Source organism: Melanotaenia boesemani, chromosome 10 (assembly GCF_017639745.1).
Source record: "Melanotaenia boesemani isolate fMelBoe1 chromosome 10, fMelBoe1.pri, whole genome shotgun sequence".
Taxonomy (NCBI): Eukaryota; Metazoa; Chordata; class Actinopteri; order Atheriniformes; family Melanotaeniidae; genus Melanotaenia; species Melanotaenia boesemani.
The window spans coordinates 6,022,613-6,033,354 of NC_055691.1; the positions used below are offsets into that span (position 1 = coordinate 6,022,613).

The window sequence follows — 10,742 nt, forward strand, 5'->3', positions numbered from 1 at the left end:
ATGTGGCTGTGTTTTTTTCTTCGAAGCATCTTCTCATCATCTCATCCTCCATTTAGGTGACAACTCGCACCTGAGCATAGATATCATGGATGAGCCCGGCTCCAGCAGCCCCAGCAACGACGAGGCGGCCATGGCGGTCATCATGTCCCTACTAGAGGCGGACGCCGGTTTGGGCGGCCCCGTTGACTTCAGCGACCTGCCCTGGCCTTTGTGAGGAAGCTGGAAGGGAAGAACCAGAGCCACTGATGGAGAGAGCTCAGTCAGGCGGAGTTCTGGCTGCCATGTTTCCTGCCCTCTGTACACAACTACACTGCAAACATGCCTGTCTCCACAAGCGAGTATTTGAAGTGAAAAGCCTGTAGATACTAAAGATTTTTACTTACACAAAAGAAGAGATTATTTCTCTTAGATGTTGTATCCACTTTGGACTGGATGGCTGCTTAGATTTCACTCCAACTTTTTTGATTCATCATTCCTTGTAGGTGGACCTGAATTTCACTGAGTTGAGCAGGATTTTCAAATAGCTCCTGCCCCAAATGATGCGTCATTTGTACAACGTTGGCTTCCTAACATTGCCACGGTGAGAGAACATTGCTCTTAACAACCAACGGAAACGTGCATTGTGGAATTGTGGTGCTAACATGTTGAAGTTCCTTCACCAACTGCTCTCTGTCCAAGTCAGTGGTTCTGGACCCTGTCGTTGCCAGGTCAACAGCCAATCCTGCCCCCCACCAAAACCAACACAGGACTCATGAAACGTTCATGGACAGTGGTTGAAGTTTTACGTGGGGTGGAAAGGCTTTGGGTGGGGGAGCACTTGATTTCTGCCTCCTGCTGCAGCCGTCTCAACATCCTCTTAGCAGTAACCGTATGTTCACGTCCCCATATCTGTGTGCAAACACCCCCTCCCCGCTTTGAGAATGGAGATTTGCTCATAAGATACTTAAAGGTTCTTCAGTCATAAAAAAAAAACACCACCAGGTGTATTTCAGTTACTTAAACTCAATCAAATAATGATCTAATTTTGATAAAAGCCACCTAGCTGCTGTTTCCTCTAACATTAGCTTCTTTTTCTCTAAGCGGCAGCTCGTCGTCATCCTTCGTCTGAGCAGATTCTGCCGTTTTCCAGAGTCGTCCGAGTCAGCCTGCAGCTCTTCCGTAGGAAGCGAAATAGAACTAGAGGTCTTCACAAGTCCAAAGTAACTGTTGTAGCAGCTAATTTTATTTCCATAATTTATAGATGCATTTATGAAAAAAAACACAATGGAGGAAAAGATAATTAGACTTGATTCAAAATGCAATCAATCTGATCAGTTCCTAATGATGTTGGAGCATCAGCAGCAGTGGTGGGAGCTTAATGTGCCACCAGATAAAAGTCAGAAGTATTTCATGAGCCTTGACTCCTCATTTATGAGGAATCACAATCAATGTAGTAACATGACTTCCTGCCCTACAAAAGTAGTTTGGCTCTTGGGTACATTTCATTTTGTATTTTGCATTTTACAAAGTTTCTGTATGTAGGAAAAGTCAGTAATTTAACTTTAGCAAAATCATAAGTATGGAAGTCCATTATTCATCCATTATATATTCACAGAGCTGTGTCTCGGTTCTGTGTATAGACAAGTCCAGCAGACGTTTTTTGTGTTGTAATTACCTCGAATCTGCAACCGTCTCCTGATATGGATGCATGGACATGTGGACTGATGTCAGATGGTGGTCCACAGTTAATGATGACGGCATCTCATCTGGCGATCTCGAAGTCATCCTGTTTTTCATATTAGTAAATGATCATTGTATTCATGTGAACTCTGCTTCATCTACTCGAAACTGCTGAGAAAACCCCACTGGAATATAAAACACTAATCTGGTTATAATAAGTTATCAGAAATAGCTATGAAGTTTTACAAAGGCTGTTTTGTCAGATATTTGACATAAGTTTATCTCTAGTCTTTAGGTTGGTCACACCTTTACATTAATAAGAGTAAATAAAGTTAGATTTTACAATATCTCCTAAAATTAGGAATTTACTCCACACAACACTGCAGCTCCTCTCATACCCGTTAAACCACATCAAGCTGGACGGACACGAACTATCAAATATGAAGGGGCCAAACCACAAAGAGATTTAAAAACTAATAATAAGAACTTAAAATCAATCCTCAGCCTGTCAGGGAGCCGGCGTAGGGAGGCGAGGACTGGAGTAATGTGATCACATCATGTCTGCCTGTTAAAAGCCAAGCGGCTGCGTTCTGGACCAGCTTCAGCCGGTCACGGCATGACATTTTTCATGCCCTTCTAAAGGACATAAAGGAAACTGAGATGGACAAAGAAAAAGATCAGCTCTAACGGTAGCTGATGAGTCATTTAAAAAGGAAGTTTGTAGCTCTGATGTGATGCAAACTTCAACCAGCGACCTGTGCGTGCCAGGGCCCAGCTGTCACCCAGTGCATGCTGGGATAGCCTGCAGCCTTTTAGCTCGTCTCCCAAGTTGCACATCCTCATCTTTTCAGAGATGAGAACAGACCTGAAGAAAGAAGAGTTGGCAAGCCTCCTCTCCCATCGCTCCTTGAATATTTTCCTCTGAGCGTTTTCCACGTCACAGTCTGGAGGACGGAGGAGAGAGGAATAAGATGAGCCTTTAGTTTGTATTAATACTGCATGGATTCTGTAGTTTTGCCCAGAAACCTGAGTTGGACTTGTGAAGACCTGCTGCTTTCTTCTCCTTTGCACGTTTTCCTGCACATTTTAGCCGGTGGCATTAATAGCGAGTGAACAGTAAACCCCTCCAAACTGTCGCAGCGAAAGAATCATACTGGAATCAGACGTGCGCGTTCATGTTGGTAACGGTGCACGCAGAAGGAAGCGGTTCAGCACCACGACTATTCAAGTGCTCCTCTATGAGGACACGTCTTCACTGCCATTTACCTGAGGACTGTTTTCTCCAGGTGAACACATTCTAGGAAGCTATTTAGCATCAGCTCACTAAGATATAAAGCTATCGTGTCAGCCACAGAGTCTCCACCTGCTCATCTTCCCCCTACACTGATGAAGCACTTCAGGCTATCTGTCACTAAACCCTTTTTCCTCAGATTGATCCGTTTTTCTTTCAGGAAATTGGCTTGAATTTAAAAATAAGAGCATGCCCCTTTGATTTGCTTTGGATGGTGATTAGAGAAGCTAAAAATAATTTGAATACATTTCTGCAGAAATAACATTTACAGAACATATATATATATATATATATATATATATATTTTTTTTTTTTTTAAGACTACTGTTTCCTCTGAATTTCATCAGTTTAAGCTTTTTCTGATGAGCAGATGTACTGTGGCTACACACAACTGTCAATGCAAACTACCTTATCAGCATGGAGGGCTATAGACTGGGAACCAGTAAAGAAACGGATGAAACGTTGTGGAGATGAAGAGTAGGACATTATAATGAGGATGAAGCCAATCGGCATCCTCTGATCATGTCCCGTGTCAGCGAGTGGCGGTCAGGAGAGATGGCCGGCCAGGAGCGCCTGAATTAAAAACTTCATTTCAGTGTCAGTTTTTTCTTCCATATTGATGAGTATCCTCAACACGACTTCTTCACCTCGCCAGCTCTCTGCTGCCCAGAGGTTCCAGTCTTCATCTGGTCAGGTCCTGCTGTCTGCCTGTATGGAAAGAAAGAAATGTGGAATATAGGCTGGAGCCGCTATAAAATGCAAGCCTCATTCAGCAAATGATTTCAATTCGTGTCTTAATTTTTTCTTAAAAGTGTAAAAAAAAAAAAAAAAAAAATTGTAATATTTAAAGCCTGTGAAGGAATTGATCAGATTTCTTTAAGTCTGTTAAAAAAGGGGTTTTAGGGGTTAAGTTGATCATGTGATGACAAACCTTGAAAAAATAACTGGAAACCAAACAAATTATTAAAATGCTAAAAAAAAAATAATAAAACAAATCAGATTTTCCTTGCATTTCTGAAATGTCCTTGGAATAAATATTTTTAATAATGAGAAATTCTTAATTGAAGATCCCAGACGTGCAAGTATTTAAAAAAAAAAAAGTCAGATTTTCCCTTTTTTTGTTTGTGTGCATTATAAAACTGCGCAGCATTGTAAATGCAGTCCTAATCCCAGTTCAGCTGCTCAAAAATCTGGTGATGTTTAAAACTCCCAGAATGTTGTTTAACAACTCAAATTTTTTTTTTTAAAAAAAAGATAAATTCATCTGGATGAAAAACCTCGTCACACGGTGACACAAAAACTCTTAAGCTCTACAAATGAAAGGAGAGAATCTGTTATATACAGGATAAATATATTATTGTGTATAAAAATGAAGTTATAATTGAAATCCTTTTTGTAAAATCAGCTTCTTATCGTGAGTGATCTTATGTGAATGATATAAGCATGATGAAAAGTACAAAAAAATATAACTAACCTTACCCTTATTTTATTCAAGTTTAAGGAAAAAATACTTTAAAAGTAGCAAAAGATGTCTTCCTTTAAAATAAAAATACCTTTTTTTTTTTTTTTTTACAATATGATTACCCCTCTCCAAAAATGAAAATATTTCTTTGCTCACCAGCAAAATTGAGTATTAAAATATCTCAAAACTGTATGTTTTAAAATGAACATTTAAATGTTTATATTGTGATTATTTTTCTCTGACTGTAAAGATTTATCTGTAATAATAGCTGATCTAACATGAATATTGGAAATGAGTTGTTTGCTTTCCATACAGGCAGAAATTTTCCATCTTTAACTCGACGTCCAGCTGTCGTGGCTGAACTGTCTTGCAGCCTCTTCAGGTTGTGTCCAGTTAAAGAAGCTCAGTTCTCCTCGCATCGGTGTGGGTGGAGCCGTTTGTGCTCAGACCCCGCCCCTTCATCCGTTTCCAGCAAGCAGCTGGCGAGGTCCTCTGATACCTGCTCTAGTGGTTTTCTGTTTCATTGTTTTTAACGCTACACACTACAATAAAGTGTTCTCCTTGTTGATATACCCTCCCCACCTGACAATAATGTATCAAATCTTTAAATATTATCATGTTAAGAGTATACTTTATGCAAATATATATGAGTATGATGAGTGTATTGTATGTATCAGCAGTGAAATATTTTTAAAATAAAATTGTTTCTGTCATAGTGGATTTGTTCTTTTTTATTAATACATATGAGCTTCAGCTTTCAGTTTGTCATAACTGGTTTATACCTGATGTGCTCTCTCAGCCAGTCAGTGCTTCCCAGTGGTATGATGTTGCCATCCAGCTGCAGGAAGATCTGCCACAGAGACGAGCTGAAGGAAATGCTGCTGCTCAACCTCCACAAAGCTGCTTCTCTCCCCCGGCAACTGAATGGAGGTCAGTGAATGAGGTCTTAAACGTACAAATATTACTTGAAAAAGATCTCAGAGTGGCTCAAAGATTTAAAAGAAAAAAAAAGAATTGTTTAGAAAATCAAAAAACCAAGAGGACTTGTTTGTCTTTGATGTCATGGCCCCAAAAAAAAGTTATTTAAAGCATGAGCCAACACTTTGAACTCGTGCACTAAAAAATTCATCCCTACAGTGGGAGTGGTGGATGCATATTTAATTCCTCCAACTTCCATTCCTGAGTCAGGTTGTTCCCAGCTTTTAAATATTTCTTTCTTCTTCTGCCAAACCTTAAGAAAATCTCTGATGCTGGTTTTAAAACCGAAAAAATAAAGTTACATCTTTAGGCTGTGCATATCATTGGAGTGGGCTGGCTTGAGTACGACATCTAAAGTTTAATGTTTTCTTTGTTGTTGTTTATGGTAAAAAAATAGAATAAAATTAATCCTGGATACTCTGCCAAAAAAACTCAAGAAGAAATGTCGCTATGGATGATAAATTTAAACATTTAAGCAATATGCTGAGTCGCTGCACTTTGGCAGGATCAGACTTCACTCCTTAATATTTTACTTACTATTATTAGACATATAATGTCTAATATACACTCACAGGCCACTTTGTTAGACCCACCTTGTTAGTACCAAGTTGGAGCCTCTTTTGTTTTTATAACTGCTTTAATTTTTCATAGTTTCAGCAAGGTGGTAGAAACCTTCCTCAGAGGTTTTGCTCCATGTTGACATGACGGCACCGCACAGTTGCTGCAGATTTGTCAGCTGCATCCATGATGAGAATCTCCTGTTCCATCACATCCCATAGATGCTCTATTGGACTGAGATCTGGTGACTGGAGGCCATTGGAGTCCAGTGAACTTGTGGAGTGTTTGTATGGAGAAATTTAAGTGCCACAATGAAACAAATAAGTACAGAATTTAATAATTAATTAAGGTGTGATTAGAGTTACTACAGAGAGCTATAGCTTGGTTTGGTAGTTATTGTTCTGGATGCATGGAACTAGTAAAGGTGGAGGGTCTTCTCTCAGATCTGCTGTTCCTTCATAAGAGTGTTCCCCAAGTCTGTACTTGGTCCAACATTATTTAACATTTAAATTAACAAGAAAACCCTTCCTGTAATTAACTCCTCAAATCCACCTGTATGCCGATGATACTACTGTCTACACTTCCAGTTCCTCTGTCTGCGCTGCAAGTTAGCTTCAGTATTATTCAACCTATTTTTTCTGGTCTTCATTTAACACTGAACAGGCAAAACAACTCTCCCAGAACCACGTGTGTCCTACCTAAATGACCTAAATGACTGGAGGACTGAGGTTCAGTTGGCGTTTGGCTAGACTGCTCACTCTCATTTGCAACCCATATTGGTGCGCTGCTCTCAAAAGTTACATTTCAGTAGGTTTTCTTTTCCATAATAAATTCTTTCTAACACACTCCACTAAGCAATTTTTTTGTCAAGTTGACAGTTCTCCCAGTCGTAGACTACAGTAATGTAATTTATAGACCTGCCTCTAGAATAGTGATGCGCGGGTCGGGGTTTTTTCCGACCCACGGGTCCCGCTCTTTTAAAAAAATTGGACCGCACCAAACCGCCCCGCACCTCCGCTTCTATTTTTTTAACCCGACCCGCCCCGCCCCGCCCCATTAAAACACATGATATTGACGAATGCTTTTATTTAGTCTGAGAAAGATTCATATGGTCTCCTAAATTGGCACTGGAAACTGGCAACACAAAATGTATTTTGGCAAATAAAGTGTTTTAAAGCGTTTAAGCGTTTAAGTGTTATAAAGCACATAGCCAATGCTGCTGCTGTTGTCTGCACTGATTACCTCGTTGAACCGGTCCCAAACCTGTGATTTAGCCCCTTTTGACCCTCCTTCTTCTTTTTAAGGACGCAAACTCCCGAACGAATGTTATTCAACACTTCTTCCATCTTTTGTTGCTTGTCTGCTTGGCGCTTTCTGCACGTAGCCTGCGTAGCCTACTACGCGCCGACGTGGACATTACGTTATAAAACGTGACCTGTGTTTAAATAACTGATAAATATTTTGTCTTACATATTATAGTAACAAAATGTAGACACTGATTAAGGTCTTTATTTTCAGTTTGACAAAAAATTAAATTAATAGATAGAACTAGATATTTCAGAATAGTAAACCACACCAACCCGCCCAGCAGTGAAGCGAAAATTCTTTGACCCGCCCCAACCCGAATCGCCGGTTAGGGGACGGCCCGCACATCACTACTCTGGAACACTCTTGATATCTCCTTTAAGATTTAACACTAACGGCTGCAGCTTGTGTCCTCAGGTAAACTGGTCCTTACTTCATTCTCGTAAACAAATACGCAGGTATCCGCTGATTTATAAAACTGTTTATTTTTTCTTAAGCTGACTTTTGGCAGGTTGTTGTTATAAATGTGAAATTGTTTAAATTTAGGTTTACTTACTACAGATATTGCATTCTTGTTTTGTTTAGTTTTTAAATCATCACAGTAACTAATAGGTATAGCCACCAAACGCAGTAGATAAATAATGCCACCCAAAGTGTTAGGAGTATTTAAACCGACTGCAGGGGTCTTTTATTTAGGATTGATTTGTAGTGACTTGTAGAGCAGGGTAACCAGTCAGATGTTACAATCTATTGATGAGCGCAGAAAAGGTTTAAATTAATTCATGATGGACTGCAGCTCAGGAAACATTAAATTATTATATGTTTTAAATCAGTTAATTAAAATTACTTAAACACATTCCATTAATAATGAAAATTATTTATTTTTTAATTATTTAAGTTTTTACTAACTGCTGACATATTTAAATATTTAAAAAATTGATTAATTATATGTGCCACTATTTCCAATATTAATTTTAGGAATTACTGAAATATTTGTTTATTTTCAATTGGAATAAATTGATGAAATATCTCAATAATTATTCAGTGCTGTATTTATGTTTTTCATAGTGGCATTTTTCTCCCTCCATATATTTATTATCTAAATATTTGGACCGGTTTTATTGACAGTGTAAGAGGCAGCTGTCTTGAGGGTTCACTGTGATGTACTGAAACCACAAATGCATCAAAGGGGAGATGTCCTGCTAGGTGGTTCATCGCCTCCAAATTAATTAATTAGTGTACCATCTAGTTCCTGTCAAATGACCGAGGGAATGCCACCAGATTATTGGAGAAGACTTTAATGCACTCTATAAGAAACCAGTTCACATCATCTTAAAGAACCCTATCTTGTGAAAAGTGAAGACAGACATATACATGACCTCCACCAAGGCAGAAGTAATAAAAACTTGAACTACTAAACTCCAGACTGGACTCACCACCTTGGAGGCCAAGGGCAGGGCTGCTAGCATACAAGACAAGCAGGTTAGCTTATCATGCTATTGATATTTATTATCTCTGCCAAGGTGGAGGTTGTATTCAGCGGGGTGTCTGTCTGTTAGCAGCTTAACTCAAAAAGTTGACAGATTTTGATGAAATTTTAAGGAAATCTCAGAAATGGAACAAGAAACAAGTGGTTACATTTTGGGGGTGATCTGGATCACTGCCTGAATCCAGAAATTAAAAAAAAAAATCTTTACTATGGGGAGGTAGGATTTTGCCATTTGAACTTCTAACTCAAAAAGTAACTAACAGGATGATTGTGTGTGAAAATCCCAGTAAATCAGCAGTTTCTGAAATACTCAGACCACCAACCATGCCACGTTCAAAGTCACTTAAATCCTATTTATTCCTCATCATGATGCTGGCATATGATTGGGTGATTAAATTATTGAACTAACAAGCAATTAAAGAGGTGTACATAATGAAGTGGCAAGTGAGTGTAGTTTCAATATCAAAAGCCATATATTACAACTTTACAGGACATAAATATTACAGAAAAACTTATGAAAACCACAGGTTTTTATCCTATGCACTTAATTTTTATAAAATGACTGAAATATTATCTGGACTTTAAATTCACCTTAGAATAGGGGTGTCAATATATATATATATATATATATATATATATATATATATATATATATATATATATATATATATATATATATATATATATATATATATATATATATATGTATATAATATCATAGTTTATTGTGAAATTTACAGAATCTAATACGGTTGCCAGCCTGTGAGCTAAATCAGGGCCAAAATGCCATCATAAACTGTGGTTCATATTCAACATTTTTTCCCAGTTTCTTTTAAAAACTTTTAAAAACTCTGGCACTTAAAAGGTTAATAACTCTTCTACCGTTTTGGAGCCTTTTTTCCAGGCCATATGCTTGTATCTGTTGTGGTGCTTCGTTTTAAAGTGTCTTACGTTCTTTCATTACAGCTTCACTGTCTCCACACAGCTTTGTCCTTTACATCTGCAAACATATTCCATGTTTTCAGAGTCCACTTTTCATTTAGCCATTCTTTTGGGGTGGGAAGAGGGGTTGTTAACAAAGGTGAGCAGCTCAGTCAGGCAGCTAAAGAACTAGCGAGGTAAGCGCTAGTGGGTAGAGATGTGACGTTTATGAACGAATCGATTGTTTTGAACGACTCTTTTAAATGAATGATGAGAACCGATTCACAGCTGTGAGCCGTTCATTTCTGAGTCATTCTTTTTATATACAAATTTTTGACACTGCCTTCATCAAGTCAAATCAAATCAGACTTTATTTGTAAAGTACTTTTCATGCCAAAGGCAACACAAAGTTCTTTACATGAATAAAAACATAAGAATAAAAACCCTCATTGAAGTCTTTCACATAGTCACATGCACACACGTATACAAACACACGCCAAGCCCAATCCCCCCTTCCATCTAAAAATGACTGAATGAATAAATAAATGAATAAATAACTAAATAAGAAGTGGCACAGTTGAGTAAAATGAAAATAAAATAAATAACATTTGTGACATCATAGAAGTCTGATGTCCAACACCCTCCATTCATGTGAAGCATCTATGGACAGAGAGTATTGTTTGGAAACAAATACTGTGAGTTCTATCCAAAACATTTACTAGAATTTGCACTGACTGCTCAGGTTTATCCTTTTTTTATCTATATTTTTCCTATATTTTTTTAAATCTTGTATAGTAGATTTTATACAGGTGCATATTTTGATTGTTTGTCATTCTTGTATATTGTGAAATTTTGTAAGATATTGTGAGAATGAGCCAGTCTTTTGAATAGCACATTGAAAGGAACAGCTCCTCAAGATCCGGCTCCCTTCAAAGAGCCATAAATCCCATCTCTACTAGTGGGCTGCGATTGACACGCCAACACGCAGGCAGTGCATTGTAATGCGTGCGCTTTATCAGGAGGCCAGCTCTACTAGTGATTAAAAATGATCATGCGGGCCAAAAATAATTAATTCACAG

The 10,742-nt window shown here is 38.2% G+C and overlaps 1 protein-coding gene across 2 annotated transcripts in view; it reads left to right on the forward strand.

Moving 5' to 3' along the window:
• Positions 1–1,461, forward strand: part of LOC121647463 (aryl hydrocarbon receptor nuclear translocator-like protein 1) — a 29,395-nt gene extending 27,934 nt beyond the window's left edge. For both annotated transcript variants that reach the window (XM_041996945.1, XM_041996946.1), the window contains one exon: positions 57–1,461. In XM_041996945.1, the coding sequence (XP_041852879.1) occupies positions 57–214 (158 nt within the window). In that variant the 3' untranslated portion in view covers positions 215–1,461. The remainder of the gene's footprint in view (positions 1–56) is intronic.
• Positions 1,462–10,742: the final 9,281 nt, after the last annotated feature.